The sequence below is a fragment of the Pelophylax lessonae genome (genome assembly GCF_965119305.1).
Source record: "Pelophylax lessonae genome assembly, chromosome: 8".
Lineage (NCBI taxonomy): Eukaryota > Metazoa > Chordata > Amphibia > Anura > Ranidae > Pelophylax > Pelophylax lessonae.
In genome coordinates, this window is record NC_138775.1 from 213,911,936 (window position 1) to 213,939,205 (window position 27,270).

General features: G+C 41.6%; 1 protein-coding gene across 1 annotated transcript in view; it reads left to right on the plus strand.

Moving 5' to 3' along the window:
- Positions 1–27,270, plus strand: part of RGS5 (regulator of G protein signaling 5) — a 183,957-nt gene that overhangs the window by 129,845 nt on the left and 26,842 nt on the right. The window contains exon 4 of the mRNA XM_082264855.1: positions 954–1,120. Within this exon, the coding sequence (XP_082120981.1) occupies positions 954–1,120 (167 nt within the window). The remainder of the gene's footprint in view (positions 1–953; positions 1,121–27,270) is intronic.

The window sequence follows — 27,270 nt, forward strand, 5'->3', positions numbered from 1 at the left end:
TCCGCAAATATTCAGAGGCATCCTCCACCCTTAGGCTGTATTTACTGCAATGGTCTGGAACAAAGTATTTGACTAGCCATGTACTATGATCTGCATGGTTGAATAGCATTCATTATACCATACGTTATATTTATATTTATGATTTTGAACCAATCACTGTTCCCAAAATAACTGTCCAATGGAAATGTTTATGTGAATAAAGTCCTTTATTACAAAAAAAGTCCCACAATGTATATTTATATCAAATGTGATGCCTGACTTCTGTTGAAAGAAAAAAACAGACCATCTTAACACAATGACATCACTCGCCGAATAACCTGTTCCCTGAGCAGTCATTGCCAATATAAGAGAAGAGAGTATAGCCATACTTGATCAATATTATATGTGGCCATATTTAGGCAATGATATCCCCCCTCTCTTTGCACCTTTGTTTGTTCCCAACCATGTAAGTGAACGTGCCAGGTAGTATCAACGGTTGATAAGGATGCGGTGGGTGCAGGCGCCTGTTGCTTTCTTAGCAACAGTTGACAGCAGGAAGCTGTTATCCATGCTGTGCAGTTCTGATCTTCATAATTATTCTGGGTTTAGGTATTAAAGCCTGTGGATCAGCATAACAGACAGTAAACTTGCACTCCAGAAGGATTTTTCCCAAGAAAAATGTAAGAAAAAAATGCTAGCCTGTATGAGGCATTAGATTATACACAATAGGATGTGTGCCCACAGATAGTACAATAGGACTGGTAGTAGTTAGGCTTTGGTTCCATGAGCTCAAAAGAACAATTGCACATTTTTATCACCTTAATCTGTAGTGACCCTCTAGACTGGCAGTATAGTTTAATCTGGTGGTATATGAAGAGTCATTTCTGCTGTTGTTGCTGTTGGAATTCTTCGAGCCACTTTAAATTCTGTTGGAAACAGCATGGTGTCATCATATTATTTTTATTTTTGTATAGATGGGCTTTCTGCATTCCAAAGCTTTCTGAAGATGGAATTCAGCGAGGAGAATGTTGAGTTCTGGATTGCTTGTGAGGATTATAAGAAGACCAAGTCTCCAACTAAAATGGCTCTGAAAGCCAAGAAAATCTATGAAGAATTCATCCAGACTGAGGCTCCAAGAGAGGTAACTGAAACTGCAGGGACAAAGCCTTGATACATATAGAAACTTGCAGGCATCTAATGTATATATATATAAATAAATATATATATATATATATATATATATATATATATATATATATATATATATATATATATATATAGTACTGTGCAAAAGATCTAGGCAGGAGTGAAAAAATTCTGTAAAGTAAGAATGCTTTCAGGAAAAGATGTGTTAAAAGTTATTTTTTAGCTATTTTTAGCCATTACCAAAATGGAAGGTAAATGAACAAAAGAGGAATTCAAATCAAATCAATATTTTGTGTTACCACGCTTTGCCTTCAAAACAGCATCAATTCTTCTAGGTACACTTGCACATAGTTTTTGAAGGAATTAGGCAGGTAGGGTGTTCTAAACATCTTGGAGAACTAACCACGCACCTTCTGTGAATGTAGGCTACCTCAAATCCTTTTGTCTCTTGATGTAATACCAGACAGACTCAATGATGTTGAGATAAGGGCTTTGCTAGGGCCAAACCATCACTTCCAGGACTCCTTGTTCTTCTTTACGCTGAAGATAGTTCTTAATGACATTGGCTGTATGTTTAGGGTCATTGTCCTGCTGCAGGACACCATTGACCCTAACCAGATCTCCAAACTCCATTTACAGAAATGCAGCCCCAAACTTGTAAGGAACCTCCATAATGTTTTACTGTTGCCTGTAGGCACTCATTAATGTACTGCCCTCCAGCCCTTCGGCGAACAAACAGCTTCCCACTACAGCCAAATATTTCAAATTTTGACTCATCAGTCTAGAGCACCTGCTGCCATTTTCCTGCACCCCAGTTCCTATGTTTTAATGCATAGTTGAGTCGCTTAGACTTGTTTTTTCCATGTCAGAGGTATGGCTTTTTGGCCTCAATTCTTCCATGAAGACCACTTCTGACCAGACTTCTCTAGACAGTAGATGAGCGTAACTGAGTTCCACTGGTTCCTGCCTGTTCTCTGCTGATGGCATTGCTTGACATCTTCAGATGTTGAAGGAAAGTAAGCATGATGTGCCTTTTATCTGCTGAATTAAGTTTCCCTGGCCGACCACTGTGTCTATCGCCATTCCACAACCTCACCTTTATAGCAGAGTTTGGCTGTTCCTCACCCAGTTTTAGGACTCGTACACAGCTGTTTCTGTTTCAGTTATTGACCATGTTTCAATCTACATATGAAATTGATGATCATTACCACCTGCTTGGTATACTTTGTTAATCATAGACCTGACTCTAATCCTACAAAATCCCTTTTTTCTGCAAGTGTACAAAGTGTGCAAGTGTAAGAACTGATGCTGGTTAGAAGACAAAGGGTAATCACACCAAATATTGATTTAATTTCGATTTTTCTTCTGTTCACACACTTTGCATTATATAAAATAAAATAACTAAATCATTGAAAGCATTCTTACTTTACGGCATTTCTTTACACCTGCCTAAAACTTTTGCACAGTACTACATATATTTCTCTAATCATGTCAGTACATCCAGTTGTATAAGTTTCCTTTTTCAGCTTTTACATAAAACTAAAACATTATTTTTGGGATCTGAGGGTCATTTATGTGAACCTGTGCTTTTCTTTGCTCCCCTACTCTGTTCAATTGTTGGAGCAAAAAGAGATGGGAGCCTCTTGTAACCTCAAAGTCAATCATGAGTTCAACCTGAGCCTAAGATGTTTGCAGTTCACCAAACAGGTGGACTAAATTCCCAGGTTTGGCAAGTTAACATGCCTGCCCAAACCTCCAGTCATTTTCTTTTAATGGTGATATTTGGACCACCACTAAATGACAGCTTCCAGCCACCCACCGACTTGGGAATCCAGGGTGATGTCATGTGATGATGTGATGTTGTTTTTGGTCATTCGGCAGCGAGCTAGAGACCGTAATTTGCAACGGTAGTATTGACAGAATTTGTGAGGGCATTGCTCACAGGTATTTATATATTTTCTATTTACATTTTTTAGTGAGTAACAAGGGGATCTATGCACACCATACTCCTTAATGTGGGGTGGGGAGGGGGGAGGGCTGTCTTATTTTAAAGAGAGCTCTCAGATTTCAATAAAACTCCTACCACAGACCACAGCCCCCCCCCATATCTGCCATGCCAGGGAAGTGGGGATGAGGCCTTTGTACCCATGCGCCTGGCAAGGCATCATCCCAGTGTTGAGGGCATGTGGCCTGGTATGGATCAGGATGTTTTAATGTTGCCATTTAAGTCCCATTAAAAGACCAGCTCCCGACTGAAAATGATTGCTAAAAAAATATTAGTGCATGTCCTCTCTGCCACTGCCTATTTACCCATGGCTTTTTTTTTTTAACAAAAGACATTTGTGTACTACCTTTCTTATGTATATTCCCAACTCTTCTTTCCTTGTACTAAATGAAACACCAAAAAATGCTTATGCATCAATATACAATCAAACCACCCTTCTTACACCCTAGTATTACTGTATATAGGGCCCTGTTAGGGCACTCCAGGTTTGTTAGGACTACTTTGGGGAGCTATTCCAGCACAGTCCAAACACGAAACAAGGCAAAATGGCTTGTCTCCCACCTAGCCAGTTCACACCAGCACGCTGTGGTGGCGTGCGCTGAAAAAAATTACCTCATGCGATGCGGCCAATAGAATTTAATAAAATCTTACTGTGTGACATTTCAGTACATTTCATTTAAGAAAAAAGTGAACAGTGTGATGCGCGCAATAGGCGCATCGGTACTGCTGTCATTCCTCTGCACACCAGTGAGTTCTAATGCAGCCGCTGGTGTGAACGAGCCCCTAAAGTGGTTGTCAATCTCAGACATGGAATATGAACAAAGCATATCCCTCTATAGTGTTTACTTGTTTCAATGTAGAGCCCACAGTGTCATTTCTGTCCACTGCCCTGCTCCTCTGCTATCTGCATGGTCCATATATAAAACTTTATAACTTTATAAAACTCTGGTCCGACCACATCTGGAGTATTCTGTCCAGTTCTGGTCCCCAGTCCTCAGGAGGGATGTGTTGGAGCTGGAGAGAGTCCAGAGAAGGGCAACTAAACTAATTAGGGGATTGGAGGACCTTAATTATGAAGAGCGTCTACAATCGCTTAATTTATTCTCCCTGGAGAAGAGATGCCTGAGAGGAAACATGATAGCAATGTATAAATACCTCAATGGTGATCTCAGCATAGAAAAAAAGCTATTCAGTCGCAAGGATTGCATGAGGACGTGAGGACATACAATGCCATTAGAGGAGAAGTGTTTTGACCTCAGGTAACGCAGGGGGTTCTTTACTGTTAGGGCTACAAGAGTGTGGAATTCTCTACCACAAGAGGTGGTTTCTGCGGGAAGTATGGCTACTTTCAAAAGACTCTCGGTACGTACATTTTTATTATTATACAGGATTTATATAGCGCTTTACAATGTGAGGGAAGATAATACAGTTACAATACAGTTCAAAACAGGAGGAACTAGAGGGCCCTGCTCATTAGAGCTTACAATCTAGAAGATCTCAAGGATCAGAACATTCAGGGGTATGAGAGATGATTACGGCCACGCGCGCCTACACAGGTTGAACTGGATGGACTATTGTCTTTATTCTACCTCAACTACGGTACTATGTAACTATGTAACTTCTGATCGGCACCAAGAGAAAAAAGCTTGTGATTGACAGCCTTAGCTCTGTTTCTGTGTGCTGTTTGAAAGGGGGGAGGGTCCCTTTCCGAGAATCAGCATTCAGAGCTCTCCTCGCTGAGCTCTGCAGTGTGTAATTTCAGCAACCTGCTGTTTTCTGACAGCTCAGACAATTATTATAAATTCTGGACTTTCAAAGACTGTAGAGAAGAGAAGAATTAATAAAACAGGTGCAACTTTGGTAGGAGGAATTATTTATTCTCTGTGTATCACCTGAGGCCAGTCACTTCACTGGATATATGTAAGGGTAACAATGTGGCAAGTGATGGCACCCTTGGTAAAAGTGAAATGCTGCTCCTTTAAAAGAGTGCAAAATCACTATTGGATAAAAAAAAAAAAAAACGGGTAAAGTTATTAGCGCTTCATTGGGTGTACTCATCATAAATAAACATACATGTCTCTAGAGACTGCATATAGAATATAAGTGAAAAAGAATTACATATGAAATAATAAATGCAAAAGTAAATCCAATGTGACTGTGGCAAACACCAAATATATAATGTGCTTCTTGATGCATATGTCTTGTAGTTTCTTCACCATGGGTGCTCAGGGGGTAGATGTTAACTCACCAGAGTTGTTTGACCCCTTTTTAGAGAAGGTCAAAATGCACTTTTGAGAAAACCAGATTGGTTTCTAAGCTGACTCCAATTGCCCCTCAAATTGTACCTGGAAGGTAAGAATGTACTCCACCAGGGACACAAAAAATGACTTTATAGTGTGGTATGTTTATTGATGTTTAAAAGAAGTCATAAAAAAATATATAATTGCACTCACATGTAACAGTGCCTAAGCCTCACACTGGGGATCTACAGCATGTGCCTCGTTCTCAGTACTGGGTCTTGGTAAAAAAAAAGAAGTCACATGGGAATCCAGAAGTGACGAATCCCTGCTCCGATATACGTTTCACTTATCTTGGCATCTTCAGGAAGTCATATGTGTTTATATATATATATATATATATATATATATATATATATATATATATATATATATATAAGGGTTTACAACCACTATTGCCACTTCTGTACTCTATATGGTTCCAAGGAGTCCTGAATGCTCATGCGGGATTTCATTGTTCACATTGTTATGCCCCAAACATCCACAGCATTCTAGCTGTGCATGTATGAGAGTAGGTGGTTTACAGTATTCATTATAGCTAGTAAGTAACTAGTAAGCCTAGAAACATCTAATTACCTTTAACAAGTTGACCTTAAGAAGACTTACCCACCTTCATGGCCTGGCCACTTATTGCAATACAGCACTGTATTCATTTAACTGACAAATGGATGGTCATGCAACCCTGTACCCAAACAAAATGTATGTCCTTTTTCCCCACAAATAGAGCTTTCTTTTGGTGGTATTTGATCACATCTGTGTTTTTTTTATTTTTTGGGCTATAAACAAAAAAAGACAGACAATAAAAAAAAACAATATTTTTTACTTGCTACTATAAAACAAATTCAATAAAAAAAGTTGAAAAAATTGAATTTCTTCATAAATTTAGGCCAATATGTATTCTGCTACATGTTTTTAGTAAAAAATCCCAATAGGCGTATGTTGATTGGTTTACGCAAACGTTATAGCATCTACAAATTATGGTGTATAAACTGGAATTTTTCTTTCTTTCTTTTTTTTCACTAGTAATGATGGCGATCAGCGACTTATAGCGGGAGTGCAATGTTGCGGCGAACAATCCAACACTTTTTGGAAACCAGGGACACTAATACAGTGATCAGTGCTAAAAATATGCACTGTCACTGTACTAATGACACTGGGTGGGAAAAGGTTAAACATCTAGGGCAATCTAAGGGTTAAATGTGTGCCTAGCCAGTGTTTTGGTGTACACTGTGTGCTATTTTTTACTAGGGGAAGAAATGGATACTAGTTCCTGCTTTACAGAAACACAGAATCCATCCCTTCCCCCTGTCAGAATGTTGATCTATACAGCTTCGGGGGACGATCCAATCTTGATCTCGATGCTGAGGACTCTATATTTTGTCTGATATGCCTTTATCGAGAATTCATTTGTGAGTATTTTTATTCCATTATTCTAATAAACTTTTTAAGGATAATGGACTAGGCCGGTGCACCCTTGTGTTTGTTTGTTTGTCATTTTCAGAATGTTGATCTGCCTTGTTTACATGGGCAGATCGCCATTTTGTGTTCTTTACCAAAGAACCGTTGGTGCCAGAAGACATTGAGTGCCAGGCACCTGCAGATCAGCTTTTGCTGTGAATATTGACAGCAGAAATGGCATGCTAGTGGCACATGTGCGCCCCCTTCTGGCAGATGTGCACAATCATGTATATGTATGTAATCCTGCACACAGTAAAACTGCTATAGGGCAGTCAAGAAGTGGTTAAGACTTTCATCTTTTATCTATATTGTATCTATTTATTTCAAAGCATCTGATGTTTTTTAATTCTAATTATCTTCTAAATCAGGCTTAGAAAACTTCACTGAAATACGTCTAAATAATTAAAAAATGATCCTCAGTAGGGAAGCTGTTGTTTCACATAGTTTGGAGAAAACAGAGGTGACCTTGGAGTGCCAAAATGCTGGATGTTTTTTTACCAAAACATTGTTCTTGAGCCAAAGTAATCCACATCAAAACAAATGTGGTCACATTGCTGAATACAAAACATTGTTAATTGTCAAACACCTAATTGAGCTTGAAGTAACAATTTGTAAAGTAGGCCATGGCTTCAAACCAACATTTAGCAATTACCAGACTGCGTCATTTTAGATTATCCACAAAGCAGTAATACCATTTTGTGTGCCACAAATCAAGGACAACATAAATTATCCCATGTTTTCCTAATTTTTATCCCTGAACAATAATGCCATTGTTTTGCTTAACAGAGATATGTTATAAATATAATTAAAGTTGAGGGAAAGAGCTATGCACGGAGTTGAAAAACATTTATATAAGCTGTTTTTCCTGCCAAAGGAAATGCTGTGTTCAGACATCACAGATAGCTAGCTGATCTCACTTTTTGTAGTGCAGTCAAGAAATACAATCTGGACAATAGAAGAGAAGCAGCACACTGATGAAGTCTCACCATAGAAACAGGGTGCCACTCCAGGCGCCTATCTATCCATATCCAGCAACATCCGCTAGGAGTGCAGGCTAGGAAGGAGCTCATCTCAGCTCAATAAATACAGACATAGGGAAGGAAACATTCCAGGTGCCGCACATCCAACAAAACCCAGCAGGATCCGTAGTAAAAGTAACATCACCAAAGTTTAAAACATATCTCCTGCGCTCGAGTAGTGTATGATGGGGGGATAGAATATATATAGATGTTCAATGGATTTTTGTTGGTATTGCTTGTGGTCTTGCTGCCCCCTCAGGACCAAAGTATCCAAAACACACTAAAAGACAACAAGAGAAGGGTGCACCGACCTAGTGTATTATCACTAAAATGGTTTATTAAAAATTTTAAAAAATGTATTTTATACTCATAAAACAATTGTGGATAGACACATGTAAACATGACCAACATAAAATCTCCAAGGTAGCCAAGGCACTGCGCAGTGCTGGATAGCATGCAGAGGTCTGCATGGATCTGCTAAGGCTAGGCTAAGGCTAGGCTGACGCATTTCGAGGGCGAACCCTCTTCCACAGAGCCACCAGTTTTAATAAACTGTAGCATGCTTTCCAGGCATTGGGCCTGATGTGGGTCTGCCATGGTTACTGGTAACACCTTCAGCCCATTTAAGCTGAATACCCAAGTGTGAGATTGGAGACAATGACCATTCCGGCATCTTTCATTTGTTTTGTTTATTTGATTTTGGGGATGGGAGAAGGAAATGAGTGGGATACTCCTCTGGCTCAACTAGGTACAAATGGGACACTTTGCAGGAAAAAAATGCCTTTCGGCGCTGCCTGGATGCCGACCAACGCTTCCTGGCGCTTGAAAAATACTGACTTGCGGTACTGTACTTAAACTTGACTTATGACACTCAGGTTAGCTCAAAAGTCCTGCATACAGATCCCTCCAGTCCTTCCTGACTGAGGTAGCCCCTGTGATTGCTTCTGTGGCTGCAACTCTCAACACTGTACACTGCGCACTGCACGCTGTACACTTTAGCACTTCAGCGCCCAACCGCTGGCGCCCCCTTTGCACTTCAGTGTCCTCTTACTAAGCTCCCCCTTTGCACTTTAGGGTCCTCTCACTAGGCACCCCCTCTACACTTCTGGGTCCTCTCACTAGGCACCCCCTTTGCACTTCAGGGTCCTCTCACTAGGCACCCCCTCTACACTTCAGGGTCAATACTGGCACCCCCTTTACACGTGCTCCTGCACCGGCCAGCTTATTCCTGGATCCCTAGGACCTTCACCGGAGTGGTCCTCTCTCGCTAGGCAGACCCCCAGGGGCAGTTGCAGTTCTCACAAACTTGGAATGCTTGCCTGAAACTGGACCCCTCTCAGCTCCACTGGTCCTCGGCACACCGGATCCTCTCTGCAGCTCAGCTCAGCCCTCTGTCACCTCAGGCAAGCCGCCTGGGACACCCGATCCTGCTGAGAGGAGGAGAGACAGACGCACTCTCCCTCCTGGGACTCTGCTTCCCTCCAAAGAAGCTGCGTCATGCGTTCCCCTCAAACTTATACCCACTCCCAGAATGCTGTGCGGCAGAATCTGTCTTTCTGGGGTAGATACAGGCCCGAGTGCACCATTGGCTGGGTTTCCTCCACTGCCCAATGAGAACCCTCTCATGGAGCACAGCGGGGAGACTCCCCAGTCTCAACAGCTACACCTGGGAGACATGACAGCCCAGCTGAAAATCATGACCCTGCTGTTAGGCAGCCAGGACCCACTATACTTTACCTAGCACCTACTTTGTAGGGTGCTATAAAACCTTTTTAGTGGTAATGCACTAGGTTGGTGCGCCCTTCTCTTGTTGTTGTCTAGAAGTAACATCAGCCCAGACTCCATCTAGGCCACGCTCCCTCTGGCATGTTTCACCCCACCCACAGGGCTTCTTCAAGGGTGTTTGTACACTAATGAAGTCATCACATTGCTTGCTTTCAGTAAGCATGTTTAAACGTTTGACTCACAGTAATGTGCAAAGCAGGGGATCCCTGACTACCTAAGGGTGTTTTCCTTCCCACGCCCAGTGCTGCTGTGTAAAGACTTAAAGTAGAACTATAGGCAAAACTGTTTTTTTCATTTTGTACAGAGCAAGGGAGGGTTATAACTCCTTCAGATTTTTTTTTTGTTGCCATCTGTGTCCCATTGCGGAGATTTGCCTTCACTTCCTGTCCCATAACCAAAACAGGAAGTGGGAGTAAAACCCTGCAAATTAAGGGAATTCCTTGAGGACCCCCAGGTCACAAGAAATAGTATCCCCATTGGAAGATGTCCCCTCTATTGCTTTTCAGGGGACAACCCAAAATGTAGGATTTTTTTTTACTTTCAATGATAATGGTAAATAAGAGAAATAGAGACAGAGATAGGGAATTTCCTATCGAGGCATAGACCGCAAAGAAAACTCGACAAGTGCTCTAATCCCTCTGTATACTATGCAAAACTAAAAACAAAAGCTTTGCCATTATTTATTCTTTAATCTGGCCATAAACTTATTGATTCTTTACATTCACCTGGTTGGCTGATCAGAAAAAAAATCTAAACGTTTCCTTTATCTATACTATATAGCAGGGATTCCCAAACTACGGCCCTCCAGTTGTTCAGGAACTACAATTCCCATCATGCCTAGTCAGGTATGTGAATGTCAGTGTTTTACAATGGCTCATGGGATGTGTAGTTCTGCAACAGCTGCAGGGGCCATAGTTTGGGAATCCCTGCTATATATCATTGATGGACGAATGTCCCACTGTGGTACTGTATTTTGACAGCTGCTGGAACGGTCTGCCAACTTAAATGAACAGGAACTGCTTTTGATTGGATGCAGCTGCTGTTTGGCCGACATTTTTCCACCTGGCCCGATTGAATATTCAATAGAAGGATGTCAGGCAAGAGGGTGGAGACAGGGCAGCCCACTTATTGAATTTCAACCAGTTCATCAGGAATTAACCAAAATTCACACCCTGCATGACCAGCTCAAATTGGATCAAATAGCGATGGGTGTCAGCAGACATGTCAAAGCTGGCATCTGCCACTCTATATGGGACACTGGAGGGTCCATTTAGAAAGACTGACAGGCGGACCTGTTAGGAAAGCCCATTTGAAAGGACTCTAACACTGGTCCAGTCACTAATTATGGCACCTGTGTTATTTCAGTTAACCTTTTTGGTAGACTGGGAAAGTGATGTTTAAACGTTCGGATTTACTGCTGAAATCTTGCGCAATTTTTCACTTTTATGTGGTATTTTAAGCTTCATGAGAGCTACTACATAAATTATTAGCACTTGCAGAATCAATCTCCCACAATGGAGCAATGCGGCAATTTAAACTCATTGTAGAAAATGTTGAAGATTAATTTCCTCTTCAATGAAGAAGAATCACTTCACAATCGCTTATTTGTGAGATTGTTTTATTATTTTTTTTCCCACATTAAAGGACCACTATTGGGAAAATAATTGAATTACTATATTTGTATGGGTAATGTAATTATATTACTCACTATATGAATTCCTTTTTAATTTCAAAACTTCATTAATATTTATCTTTACATTTTTCTGCATACCAAGCTGTCTAGAAGCGGCAATGACAGAGGTTAGATCAAGCTATAAAACTATCATTTATAGCCCAAAATAACTTTCAATTTAAAGCCAAAATTTATTCAAAAAAGGGCTTTGTTGAAACAAAGAAAGAGACTGCGCTCAAAAAAGTCCAATATAAATAAGCGAAATTCAGTGTTGAAACACAACAGTGCCAAGATTCAATAGATAGGTATGGTGGAATCCTAAAGCCCCGTACACACGTACCGATCGTCGGCATACAAACGTCGGTGGACGAAGGATCTGCCGATTGTACGCGTGTTAGTATGGTGCCTCCGACAGATGTCTGCGCACAATCCGCGGACAAAAGTCTTTCTTGCAAACATGAAAATATTTGTATGCCGACACCAGAACGGACGATTGTTCGCCTGTCAGTACGCAATTCTGCCGACACACAGCTACAAATCCCAACACGCATGATCAAACCAAATGAGTTCCCGGAAGAATTTTCTCTAGTAAACTCAACATTTTATTCAGAAAGAACTTTCGGCTCGCGGAAGTCCAAGAAATAGGTGAAATGCGGAGCACATGCTCATCTTGATAAATGTGAGAAGAAGGAAGATGCTGCTCATAATGCCATACTTTTCTAATAAAAAGGCATGTGTTCTGTTATGATGAAGATAATGTTTGTCTATTCTATCTGTTCTATCAAATTTTAGAATTAAATAATTTGAACTCTTCACCATTATTTTTGTATTTTCACACCAAAGATCTAACTATTGATATGACCCTTTATTCTTTTATGAATTAATGTCTAAAACATATTTTTCAGGTTATGCACAATATTAAACATGTTAACAAATTCAGATAGGCCATTTTTTATTTTCAATTTTCTTTATTTTTTGGATCTCAGCAAAAAAAAAAAAAAGCAAACATCAATACTTTCCGTATAATAAACTAAACATAAAAAAGGTCCATTTGGACAAAATTAAACTAGAAACTGGCAAACAGGGGTAAAGTAAATAATAGGGGGTTACAAAAATTAAAGTTGGTGATAGCTATAATCAGGTTGCCATGAGGGCAGGTTTGGATCCTGCTGGCCATATTGCCACTGGCCATGTGGCATTTGGCGAGGTGGTGGGTGTTGTGGAGGTGGAGGTGGAGGTGGAGGTGGAGGGCACGGGTGCTCCTGGCATGCATGGCTGTGCTCATTAAGTATGCCGTTTTCAGCGTTTTGCAGCACATCCAGAATAATTTTTCTGGCATACTGACACTGCCTGAGGTCCACCTTATCCAGGATTTTGGCAGTCATATTCCCGAAGGACTCATTTGCCTCCGGTTTCCTACGGAGGGCTATGGTGGCCTCCTGTATGAATTCATCTGTGATGTCGTCTATGTGTTTCCTCTTTTGCCTCCGTTTGGCAGGAGGAGGTGGTGGTGGAAAGAGTTCCGCAGGCTCCTCAGGCTCCACAGGCTCCCCAGGCTCCTGGCTGCAACCTGGCTCCTCCTCAGTGACACTTCCCTGTTGATGAAATGAACAATTGATTAGAATGTTATAGTGTATATAAAAAGTCATGTTTGTTATATTATTGTGAACAAATAGCAGACTTTACATACAGTGGCATATCTAGGGTCTCCAGTGCCCTTGTTGAGGAGCTGTATTTGGCAACAACCCCCCCCCCCCCCAAGATCAATGGAAAACTGTAACCCACCCCCCCAAAAAAAAATTAAAGGGCATTAAAAGTTTCTAATTTGCCCCTTGTTTGCCCAGTGTAGAGCTCTCTAGTGGGCAATCATTGTCTCAGGTGTGAAAAAGAAAGAGAGGGTTGAGAGATAGAGAGAGGGAGAGAAAGAGGGGGTGTGAGAGAGAGAGGAGGGGGTTGCAGAGAGAGAGGGGCCTGAACTTGCAGAGGGCTTGATGTAGGGCATTGAGGGTGAAGCAGTGCAGGGAAACATGAATAAGGAAGCCACCTGCCTTGCTGACCCAGAGTGAGAGACCAGAGACATGGAAGCAAGGATGGATGTATCATTTGCAGGAGCTGTTAGTTTTGTATTAAAAAAGGTTGAGCCAGAGGAATGCTGAGGCTACAGCAGTGTTTCTAAGGATCAGAGGTGTGCTGGGGATGCAGCAGTGTTTGTAAGACCGGAGGGGTGCTGGGGATGCAGTGAGAGGCAGTCTCAGTCTCCTGGTCTTTTGGCTCAGCTGCTCTCAATGTTTTACACCTGCATGAAGCAGCTCTCAATGTTTTACACCTGCATGAAGCAGCTCTCAATGTTTTACACCTGCATGAATCCGCCTGCAAACTGGGGGTTCTGGGGTGTGCAGGCTGAGTGGATTGTTAAAATAAACAATAAAACAATGCCAATGTTTTTGTGACCCACCCCCCTTGGCCTGCGCCCCTGGCGGTTGCCTGTCATGCCAACCCCTTGCTATGCCCGTTTACCTAAAGGGTCAATTATGGTTTAGCTTATAATTTTGTTACATGATTACATTTTAGCAGACAATATATTGTGAAATGCCATACCTGAGTAAAACTCTCCTCCAGGAAATCCTCATCCTGGCTTGGATCTACCGACACTGAGCCCTCTGCCGATGTAGAAGGCAGTGTAGAAATTGACGGCCTGGATTCCAAGGTGTCTGCCAGGAACCGCATGTTATCATAGTACCACAGCCGTGGTACATGTACATTCCGTGCCCCTGCTCCAGACTGGGTGGACTCCTCTATTTTTTTTAACTCCCGCCTGTAGGCAGTACGAATACTGTTTATTTTTTTGCGTATATACTCAAAATTTGCCCCAGGATAGACGGGCTTGTAGAAGGCCACCAAATGTTCCATGGCCTGTTTTCGGAGTTTTCGATTTTTATAATCCGCGGACTTCACTTGCCACAAACACGGCAGTTGCCTGAACTCATCAATAAAACTTATTAAAAAGTTGTGGGTGGTGAAATTGTCCACCATATTGCAGGACAGTATATGCCTGCAAGACACAAAACAACACAAAACATATTAAAATAGCATGTATTTTGGCACATAATAAAGATATTCCTAATAAAAGCTGTATAGGGCCCAAAACACACACTTTCTATTAAAAGAGTCGTACCTTTGTTTGTGGGGAAAAGTCGTGATTCGCCGCTCGATCGTGCTCCAACTCTCGATATGTCCGCTAGCGAATCGTCGGCCGAACGATCTGGCGTCCTTTAAATACAGCGCAGGCGTCAACTCCTCCTCCAGTGGCGGGCTTGTGCAGGGGTGTGTACGTGCCGAAGATCAGGCCTACATGCGACACTCACACCTGAGGCAGTGGAATAATAATTGTTTAATTAGGAACCATGTCTCAACAATCTGGGAGCTCAATTAGTGGGGGCCGAAGTGATTGGGCCACCCGAAAATCAAGGGCTACACCCATGTCAAAGCCAGAAATGGTGGAGATGGTCTCCATTTTAGAAAAAATGGATTACGATGGAAAGTTGGCAAATTACGAGCGGCCCAATGCCAGGAAAGATGGCATCATGGACAAGGTGGTGGCCTGTTTGGTCAGAAAATTCGGTGTCGAGCGATCGAAAGATCAGATTAGGAAACGATGGTCTGACCTCAAACACCGTGAGCAGGATCAGCTTTCCCAAATCCATCGGATTTTGAAAAAAAGTAAGTTTTATTTTTTCTTTATTTTTTTAATCATGCAATATGTTTTTTATAATTTGGTGTATGTTGTATTAACATGTCTAGATTATAATGTCTATGTAAAAAGTTAGATTACTCATTTTAGTTGTCATGTCGTGATTTGATCGATCTATTGTTGATGTTTTAGTATATGACATTAAAAGTCAGGAAGCCATAGTGAAAAATATATGTATTGTGTTGCAACGAACGTTCTTTCCTGCACGAATCTTCTCAGCAAACATTCCTATTAATCACAGATTATTATTCAAACCTTTAAATAGGAGAAAAACGTAAACTCCGTGCCAAACAGTGGGAAAGGAGGAGGAGAGGTTTGGCAGCTCCATCTGCAGTGGAGGAAGAAGAGGAGGACATGGGCACAGAAGGTGGCACAGATTCCACTAAAGGTAATTGGTTCCTATGCACTGTCAAACATTAATGTACCATATTTTTCGTAGATAACCATGTACATGTCTTCATATTTGTTACTAAAAGAGCTATCAAGCAGGGCACCATGTCCTAACAAATGTACCTCTTGTGACTTTTATGATATGGCCAATGTTTTGTATTATGTAGATGAAGACATTATGCCTGAAATAATCCTGGTGGAGCCTACAAGTGACCAGACACCAGAGCAACAAGAAGGTTGGTAGTCACAGATTTTTGTGTAGTGGGATCATAGAAATATGTGTATTTGCAATGATTGTTTAACCTTATATTCTTGTATTCCCTTACAAATTTACATTGCAGATGTTGCATCATGCCAGGATGTGGCATCCCCAGCCAGGTCAGAAGCCCGATCTCCTGGCAACGTGCCAAGCAGCATGGAAGCCAGTTCAGAAACTGTGGAGGAACCAGGACCAAGTGTCCAAGAGCCAATTGTGTGCCCACGTAGGTTTTTTCAGAATGATTTTTATCAGTGTTATTTTTAGCCTCCAATTTACAACACTAGTTCCCTATGGGAGCCTCTTTATTTGAATGGAAGTCGCACCGTAAGTCGGATCAGGATGCTCTGACTTGCGGGGCCACTTGCGTTGTGAAGATTTTTGAGGGGGAACTACACCAAAAAATTGAAGAACCCACCGTGGGTGTCCCCCCAAGTTCACAACCAGGCCTTTTGTGTGTGGTATTGAGTTTGAGGGTATGCCCACAACAAAAAGACAGCGTGGGTTACCCCCAAAACCCCTACCAGACCCTTATACAAGCATGCAGCTTGTCAGGCCAGGAAAGAGAACGAGCAAGCGGACCAAACACCCCCTGGACCACAGCAGGACACATGCCCTCAACATGGGGGGGTTTTGTTGCTTTGGGCCAGGGGGCCTCTGCACCGCACACCCAAAAGCACCTTACTCCCATGTAGAGGAGGACAAGAGCCTCATCCCCACAACCCTGTCTGGTGGTTTTGGGGGGTCATGCGGCCAGGGGGTTCCTAGGACTTTGGAAGCAACCTTTAACAAAGGGTGGCCCCCAGATCCCAGACCCCAATCACTATGTGAATGGGTATGGGGTACATAGTACCCCTACACATTAACCACATAAATGGAAGTGTATGTGAATAACGACAGGAGACGTTTATGAAATGTTCTTAAAGATCTTCATCCGGTCTTCTCCACTCTGCTCTTTGGATCTTCTCCTCTCCAGTCTTCTGCTGTCCAATCTTCTGCTCTTATGTTGTCTGCTCTTTTGCCCTAGGCTCTTCTTCTTCCTCCTGTCCTCCTCCAATGCTGTTGCCGTGCATTCTGCCCGTCTCTGGTCTCTGCATCTTAATATATATACATTACAACCATGCCCTCACAATGACGTCATCATGCGTTCACACCCCTAATGAATATATAGTAAGCTCAGGAGACCGGCAGAATCATCAGCAACAGCATTGGAAGAGGTCAGGAGGAAGATGAAGAGCCTAGGGCAAAAGAGCATAAGAACAGGGTAGGTATTAACTCGAGAGGAATTTAAAGATTACCTGCACACCAAATGTTTCTATATTATGACCTCATGTAGGTGATTCACATTGACTCCGTTGTATTTTATTTTCCAGATCATGTATTACACACTTGCACATTGGCCAAATTGACCCGTGAGGCTCTTCAATGCTGCTCAGACCTCGAGCAAATAAAAGAGACTGCAACGGCATTGCAAGGAAAGATGCGTGATTTTGTGGACATGCTTGCCAAATTTTAAAAATAATTATTATAAAATTTTTTACAGTTTGTATTGGGATGTTCCCATTTTTATATAATATTTTAGGCCAGTTTTATGACACTCAGATGTTAAAGAGTGTACCCAAGTTTGGGAAAAGCACTTTCCAACACCCTAACCCTAACCCTAACCCTAACCCTAACCCTAACCCTAACCCTAACCCTAACCCTAACCCTAACCCTAACCCTAACCCTAACCCTGTGAATGTTTGATACTAAAACATTTTTACATTCAACAATGTGTGTTCAATTCTTTATTAGACTTTCGTTGGGGGGTCGAGGTCTAAAGCTGTGTAAAGAAGCACTAAATGTATGATGGCTGTCCTATTCACATACTTACATGTTAATGAAAGCATTTTGGACACTGCCATATGCAAGTTGCTGGAGGTGTCAATGAAATGTTAAAGATACCCCCAGTTTTAACGCATATCACAGTGCGATCTGACATTTCACACAGGATCGGAGCACACAAGTTTGAACGACTGTGCGATCCTATCCTGATGCGGCTGAATAAATGCATCATGTGCGACTTTTGTGCGAGTGCAGTGCGAATTGAGCCATACAAACTGTATAGCTGATTTTCGCATGAACATCTGATCGCATGTAATAAAGGAGCAGTGCGCTACGATATTACATGCCATCAGATGTGCAGTGTGAATTGAGACATACACTTTGTATGGCTACATTCGCACTGAACACGCATACAAGTCGCACATGACCCTTTATTTCTGATGTATCTGGATTGGATCGCACAGTGCTTAACACTTGTGGAATACAATCCTGTGGAAAAAGTAAGTGGCGGGTCACCCTTATGCAATGCTGGAAGGCTGCAAAGTCGCAGACTTCCCGCATCGCATAAGTGTGACTCAACACTCAAGGTACTAGCAGTCCTAGGATTCAATATGGCATTGATATTGCCAGTAGCAATCAGTGTAGGGAGATCAGTGTAATCTATAGTGTATTGCTTGTTCGTTGCTCTAGTTCACTTTCCATTACCTGTATATATATAACACTTTGAGATGAACAATGATCAAGTTTCACATAACACTGACATATCCTAACATTGGTGGGCAGTGAGAAGGATGTCATAAATGAACACAACATAACAGGTGTAGGTACTTTGTTAATACCCTAATGTATTATCTGAAATATATAGTATGGGCAACTTCTGGACAATGAACACCAATATAAGGTGACATTAGATGAACCTTGGGTGTGACCTAGTTCTCAATGTGACAGGGTTTGTGTACATTTTGTGGGGTGCAGAAGGCCCTTGTATTTACACCACTGGCTAAAAAATAACACATGGCCATCATCACTTTGGATCAGCTGGTGAGAGACTACAGTCAAGAAACACACTGATGAATGTATTAACCCTTCCAAAGTCACACATATATAACACATGATTAACCCAAATAATTGTGTTTGGCATATGTGCCCAAATGATTATAATCCACAATACAGAATCATTGCAATTTTTGTTTAATGTGTTGAAAAATAATATATCTCTGACATTTATCTTGTGTGTCCAATCTTTAACAAGATTAATGTGTTTGTGACAGTGATTGCTGCCAGGACACAGCTCCTCTCCCCACGAAATAGTCCAGATATTCCTGGCGGATCTGACGGGCCCTGTGTGATGCCAATGCTGACCGTCCAACTTCCATTGACGTCATGGACTCCACTTGGTTAGAAGGTTGGGCCTCTCCACTTGTACCTGGCATAGCAGGGTCAGTATCCAGTTGCTGCAAGACATAATTTTGTGCATTCCTGCGTAGGAAGTTGTGCAAAATGCAGCAACACAAGACCACATTATCCACTTTGTACAGTGCCAGGTTTATGGACGTCAGGAATATCCGGAACCGGTTGGCCATTATCCCGAAGGCATTCTCCACAACTCTGCGAGCTCTGGACAACCGGTAGTTGTAAATCCTTTGGTCTGGGGTGAGGTTCCTCTGAGGGTAGGGCTTCATGAGATGCTCCCCAAGCGCAAAAGCCTCATCTGCGATAAACACAAAGCTCATACCCTCAACAGTTTGCTCCCTGGATGGCAGGTTCAGAGTGCCGTTCTTTAGACGACGAGCGAACTCCGTCTGATCAATAACTCCCCCATCCGAATTGCGGCCATTTTTGCCAATATCCAAAAAAATAAACTCATAGTTTGCATTAACTATGGCTAGCATGACTATACTAAAAAAACCTTTATAATTATAATAAAATGTGCCGGAATTCGGAGGGGGGACAATGCGGACGTGCTTCCCATCAATAGCACCCCCACAATTGGGAAAATTCCACTTCTCCAGAAATTGATCAGAAATCTCCAGCCATTGCTCTGCGTTTGAAGGAAACTGTGGGGAAAAAATAAAAAAAAAAAAAAAAAAATTAGTGCTTGAGCACATCACATTATTAATTACACACACAGTTGTCTGTTAAATGCTTATGCAACTTGCTAAAAAAATATACAACAGGAAGGCAAAGGTTTGGATATGGGGATGTAACATCTACATACATTTATTTTCAACCTCCTATTGTTCTTATATTGTAAAGGGCCATACACACTAGAAGATTCTCTGAAGACTTTTTCGTGCAGATTTAACTTTTCTATGTAGTGCAAGGGCCTACCAGATTGCATAGGATTTGAAAGTGTTTGTTGGACCTCATATTATTTGGTTTTGGTAAATCGGAAGGATAAATTGTTCTGACAATCTTCTAGTGTGTATGGCCCATTATACTCACCAGCTAGAGCTGAGATTTACAAACTACGGCCCTCCAGCTGTTGCAGAACTACACATCCCATGAGGCCTTGTAATTCTCTCACATTCACAGACATGACTAGGCATGATGGAAATTGAAGTTCGTGAACAACTGGTGGGCCATAGTTTGAAGACCTCTGAACTTGAGCTTTGGTATATGCTGACTTTGAGATTTAGCATGTGGGTGGGGGGATGGGTAAGTAAAACTGGGCATTTATACATCAATTAGGGCTTGTGGTCAGTGAAGGTTTTAACATCATTACATAAACATACAGAATCATAGGTGGGAATGGATGGACTGATGTATTTTAGATAAATCATTAACTAGGTACTAAAACATTGGCCAAGGAATAATTGTTTGAGGGAAAGCAATAAAATGACCCAAATTCAAAATACTGTTAACAGGCAATGCGTTTAGGGACACATAGGAGAGAATGGTGGGGTGGTTAGTGGGTAATTTTACAAATGGTTAAAGATAATCTACATCTTTACTACTATGTGCATGCGGACAGAGGGTAGTTTACAAATAATGGCCTGTGTCAATTGCTGTACATCCAAAAACATCATAATTCAGGTGAAACTAGTAATACATGTAATGTAAAAAATAAAACATACCTTGATATAGTCCTTCTGCAAGACCTTGATGATGGCAGAGCAGGTCTCAGGGATGATGACTCCAAGTGCTTGGGGGGAGATGCCTGTGGTGAACTTCAGATCCTGCAGGCTTCTCCCTGTTGCAAGATACCTCAACGTCGCAATTAACCTTTGCTCAGGAGTAATTGCAAGCCGCATACAAGTATCCTGCTTCAGAATATAGGGGGACACCAGGGCAAGAAGACGGTAAAAGATGGGATCCGTCATCCTCAAATAATTCCTGAAGTCATCAGGATTATTTTCCTGGAGCTCCCTCAGCAAGGACATATGAGAAAATTGATCACGGTTAAGCAACCAATTTTTCGTCCAGGAGGTCCGCTTCTTCTTCCTATTGCTCGTACGTCGTCTCAGAGCCAAAACTCCAACACTAACGACAGCAACGGACGAATTCACGGTCGCCATAATAAATTCTCGAACGATGTCTCGGAAAATAGCGAAATGTCGTCAACCAAACAAATGCTACCGAAATCAGCGCGAGATGCCCAGAAGGGTCACGGCCAAACACTCACTTCCTCTTTTGTAGCGGCGAACGTGCGTGGAACGTACTGACGTCATTTTCTGTCGGAAGACAAATGTCCTGGGCAAGTTTGGAGCACTTTTCAACAGACAAACAACAAACACACCAGCCGCGAACATTTGTAGGACGTTCCGTCGGCCGACGATCGGTACGTGTGTACGGGGCTTAATTCTTCAAAACCACTCAACACTCGTGTTTGTGGGTTAGTGCTTTCCTTCACCGACACCTCATGCACAGCCCACTTATCGGATGGTGTTGACCCCTATTACAAGTGGTCAAAAACAGATTATGACCATGGATGGTATATTTCTCATAAGAATCAACCAAAATGGACCACTTGGCAGAATAAATTCCAGGCAGGTATAGAAATGGGAAGCCTTTATACTGTAGTATAATTAGAAATTCCGTGTATTCATATAATAGCAACTTACAGTTTAAAAATACAAGTCCCAGCCATGAAGGATGCATTCCTATTGCCGGAAGTGATGTAATGGGGTATCTCAGACTCAACGCTTTCGTCAGCAGCGTCTGACATCATCAGGAGTCATATGATCGCCTACGTCAGTTCCCTGTTTATACATACATCGGCAAAAGGTCTCAACCAATTCAGTTCAATAGTCTTAATCAAAAAGCGGCCAGAAAAAGGGACTTTACTTACAGTAAATGTGATGTATCTGTAGCACCTCCCTGACCCCTGGAGGCATGTGGGGTACCACCAGAGACAGGGTGGCCTAGCAATTTCCCAGGGCTGAAAGGTGGGGGATATGTAACAATTGGACACCTTTCACTTTTTATAGATTTTTTTTTCTCATAACAACACATGGGAGAGAGCGGTAGGAAATTCAGAACACCCATACTGCCTTTCAGGCTCCCAGGCTCCATCCATAGACCTCAGCAAAAAAGGGCTTTAAGCGGAATTCAGCAATGTGTATATTTTCCAGAATCAGTAGTATCTCTTATAGCAACAGCCTCAGTAATCCTGTTAATGATTTCCTAGTCCCTCTGCCAGTTCTTTGTCCTCAGGATGTCCAGCGATAGTCACCTCTGATACTCCATCCCAAACATCACTTCTCCTTTCAGGCTCTGTTCTCTGCAAAGTTCTGTGACCCCTGGGCCTCCAGAAACACACATGGTCCTCCTGAAACATGTATTCTCTCCTCTTGCATGCAACAGTGGCAATAAACCTTTTACTGAATGAGCGGGGCAATATAAACATTCATAACTCAGTATTACTTTGGGATCCCACTCTATTGCTAGAGGTACCAGTGACACATTCTGGCAGCAGATAGAAACAACAGAAACACTGAGCTCAGGGGAAACATCAAATGAGTAAAAAGAAAAGAAATCAGCATGGGATATATACCACCCAGTCAAACTAAATTTAGATAGTCACTCCTGCTTAGGGCAGGGTGTTTCATGTACATTGTCCTGAATTAGTTGAAATGTTTCATCCTCCAATCCCCCCTTCCCCAGCCACTGCAATCTTCTGGTACAGTGGGGATTCATAGAGCCAGGGAACCCATTATATGCACTTCTAAGGCATGCTGACTATTAATAGATCTATGAATGGTTTTGGCAGATCTTCTTCCATTCATAGTTTGTTTTTCATTCATAAAAGCAAAAGTACAGCTTCTATGAATGGAAAAGGGGGATAGAAAAGGTGGGCATAGTTGCCACTCCTGATGAGTGCATATGACAGGTCCCTTGGCTCTATTAACCCCCACTACACTGGTAGATTACAGTGGTAGTGGTAGCAGGGAATCGGAAGATGGAAGATTTTGACTAATTCTGCAGCCAGTAGCACAAAGGATACATTGCATTGACTATAAGTAGTGCCCTTTATGCTGAATTTTTGAAACATTTTTGACTAAACTCAGACTTTAAATCAGCTAAATCAGCAACATTTGCTTAAAAACAAAATTTGTAAAGTCCTAGGCTAAGTTCACACTAGTGCCAATTGGATGCAGGGTTTCCCCACATCCAATTCGCATGACAGGAGAGTGTGCCCGGCTCTCAATGGAGCCAGTTTGCACATCTTCGGAGCGGCTGCAGAGTGTATTGTGAAGGGGTCCTGTGTGTCTTTGGCTCCGTTTCAGGTCCGAGTTCAGGCAAAAATTAGGGCCTGATTTCTCCCTGAAACTGAGAACAGGGACGCACTGGGCCCCTGCTGTGAGCCGCATCTGATTTAAGTGTGAACCCAGCCTTACAGTTTATTTTGTTTAGAAAGCAGCCAGTCTGAAAAGTAAAGCCTGTCTGCTACCAGAATGGTGTAGGGAAGGACTCTTGTTCTCTGTATGGCTTCACTAAAAAGGTTCTATATGCCCCCTGTTGATTGAGAGCTAGAGCTCTTATATCTGCAGTGAGTGTAAGCTTTGCTCATGTCTGACTCACAAGGGGCATGTCAGACATCTGCGTGCATGCTACAGGAATGCTGGTAGGGGGGCAGTTTTTTTCTGCTCAGTTGTGGCTGCTTTCTAAATAAAATTAACTGTAAGACATTGAACACCTTTTACACCTAGAATATATCTACCTGACTTAAAAAAATAACAATTGGTTGGGCTTTAAAAAAAAAATCAAACTGTTGCTGCTTCAGCACCTCTGCTATTGTTATACTGAGGCTTAGTAATTTCATACATGAGGATGTATGCTATAATTATAAACTCCCTTTGTGTTTTTCTGTTTCAACAACTTTTATTGATTTTTGTAGAAGGAATAATAGCGGTGACCAAGCAAGGTGCTTGTGTCAAGAGAAAAGAGTTCATGTGTGTTCAACTCTTGCACTTTTCAATCTATAACAAAACAAAACTTTACAAACCTATTAAGTCCAACAAGCACAATTTTCTTTCTCTTTATGAGAGAGTGAAACAAGACAGAAATACAATGAAGCTCCAAAAATAAATGAAAAAAAAAAGATAAAGATGGTCCTTGTCAAGCCAGAAGAGGAAGTAAAGGTTTCAGGGAGATTGATTCTCTGCCACCAGTGTCTAGAATAGAAAATCAACAGATTCCAGATGATTCTATGTAATACAGTTTGTTGACCAAGCCTATGCTTGAGAGTTTTTTATTTTTTTGTTAAAGCTGAACTCCAGTCAGAGAAGATAAATAAAAGTGAGTGAGCTGAAATAGTAATCTTCAGTTCAGAGATTTCCCTGCAGTATTTTTTCTTCTGCAAAAAGTCCATGATCTGATAGGAAACAACATTCAACACACTTCTTCTGAGTTCAGATCCAGGACCTACCCCAGCCTGTGAGTGGACATTGAGAGGATAAACAGCATAGTGATAAGCTAATGTCTGCTTAACTCTGCTCTTTCCTGTAAGGGCAAAGAGAAGGAAGGGATAAGGTGGTCCAACCCCCCCCCCCCCCCCCCCTAGAGTATCCACAGAGCCCTAGTTAGCTCTCATAGTCACTATGCACAAGAAACATTGCAGTTCCTGCCCCGCTACCTGTCAGAATGTAGATACAGGCAATAGCAGTTCAGAATAAAGGTAGTAAACTTCGCGCTTATGGTTATAGGATTGGAATAAATGGAAAGTGTATAGGCTGCTGCCTCCCTAAAATATAGTCAAAGGACTATATAAAGGTAGAGAGAAAAATGAGGGAATTGGCGCTGCGTAATAAAGGTAATGTGTATAGGGGTAAATAAATAAAATGAATCATGATGTATAAAAGAGTTTAAAATATTATGTGGTAATTGAGAGCATGAATTAATATACAATAAACAATGTATAAAATATATAAAAATAGGTGAATATTAAATAATCAATATCAATAACATAGATGCCTGTGAGTGACATGTGCACATAAATATTAGATATATAAAGGTGACTAAGTGCTAATAAATAAACAAATAATTTATGGTTCTGTAAACAAGAGTAAAGGTGATTAATGAGTGATGATATAATAATCAAAAGGAGGTGGCTCCAGTGGATATAGATTCAACAAATGAATAAGGTGATGGGATAATGATTTTTGCCTAGGTGGCTGGAAAAGTGCAAACAATGATAAATAAAGTGACAGAATTCTTTGTGTAAGTAATATACAATGTTGGTGACCCTGTGGTGGGTGGTGAGGTGAGGTGTTCCGTGACTCCTATAATAGGTAGCCCACTCACCAGAAATACCCACCCCACACAGGGGTATAGAGCGGGTATATGAATATGGATGGTGATCCCTCAGATGGATCCTGGTCCCTTTCCACAGGGACCCTCCGGCACGTCCATTCAGGACCATCAGAGGGAACCAGGATCCATCTGAGGGATCACCATCCATATTCATATACCCGCTCTATACCCCTGTGTGGGGTGGGTATTTCTGGTGAGTGGGCTACCTATTATAGGGGTCACGGAGCACCTCATCTCACCACCCACCACAGGGTCACCAACATTGTGTATTACTTACACGAAGAATTCTGTCACTTTATTCTGTCACTTTATTTATCATTGTTTGCACTTTTCCAGCCACCTAGTCTCCTTTTAAATCATTATCCTGCCACCTTATTCATTTGTTGAATCTATATCCACTGGAGCCACCTCCTTTTGATTATTATATCATCACTCATTAATCACCTTTACTCTTGTTTACAGAACCATAAGTTATTTGTTTATTTATTAACACTTGGTCACCTTAAGGCTCGGTTCACATTTATGCGATGCGGGAAGGCTGCGAATTCGCAGCCTGTTCCCGCATCGCACACGCACCCCCGGCAGTTCACACTGCCATATGCGATCCGCTGGGGGTGTCAATGTAATCTTAACGACACCCCCAGTTTGATCGCATATCGCAGTGCGATCGTGCAGTTCGCACAGGAGCGGATCGCACAAGTGTGAACTGCTGTGCGATCCGATCCTGATGCGGCTGCAAAAATGCCTCCTGTGCGTGTTTGCTGCGGGTGCGATGCGAATTTAACCATACAGTTAGAGTTAGTAGCCCTACCCCTCTAACTCTAACCCTAAGCACTAAAAATAACCCTAACCTTAGCCCTGACCCTAACCCTAGCCCTAACCCTAACCCTAACCCTAACCCTAGCCCTAACCCTGATTCTATTTTTTTTTCTGGTTCTGGACATGCTACAGAGCTGAAACTTCACAGGTACACTTTTTAGACCCCCCCCCCCCCCCCCAGACAATAAATCCAAAGAAATTTTTTTTTGTTAAGTTTTTTTTTTTTTTTTTTTCCAATAATTGGCTCTCTATCAAAAATGACAATTTTTAAGAACTTTTTTGTGTGATTTAGTGTCTAGGGGGTCTAAAAAGTGTACCTGTGAAGTTTCAGCTCTGTAGCATGTCCAGAACCAGAAAAAAAGATAATTTTTCAGTAGAGCAGGGATGGTGGGAACCCCTTTACACCTATATGATCTTTTTTTCCTGGTTCTGGACATGCTGCAGAGCTGAAACTTCACAGGTACACTTTTTAGACCCCCCAGACAATAAATCCAAAGACATTCTTTTTTTTGTTAAGTTTTTTTTTTTCAATAATTGGCTCTCTATCAAAAATGACAATTTTTAAGAACTTTTTTTGTGTGATTTAGTGTCTAGGGGGTCTAAAAAGTGTACCTGTGAAGTTTCAGCTCTGTAGCATGTCCAGAACCAGAAAAAAAAGATAATTTTTCAGTAGAGCAGGGATGGTGGGAACCCCTTTTACACCTATATGATCTTTTTTTTCTGGTTCTGGACATGCTACATATATATATATATATATATATATATTAAAAAAATACTCAAATACCAGCCCTCAAAGGGGCTTTTGGGGACAATATATATATATATATATATATATATATATATATATATATCACAGAACAAAAAAAATTACACAAATACCAGCCCTCAAAAGGGCTTTTGGGGACAATAGATATATATATATATATATATATATATATATATATATCACAGAACAAAAAAAATTACACAAATACCAGCCCTAAAAAGGGCTTTTGGGGACAATATATATATATATACAAAAAAAACCTCAAATACCAGCCCTAGGAAGGGCTTTTTGGGGTGCTGTCCTTACAGCAGGAGTGTACCAAGAACACTGGCTAACAAGACCGGGAAC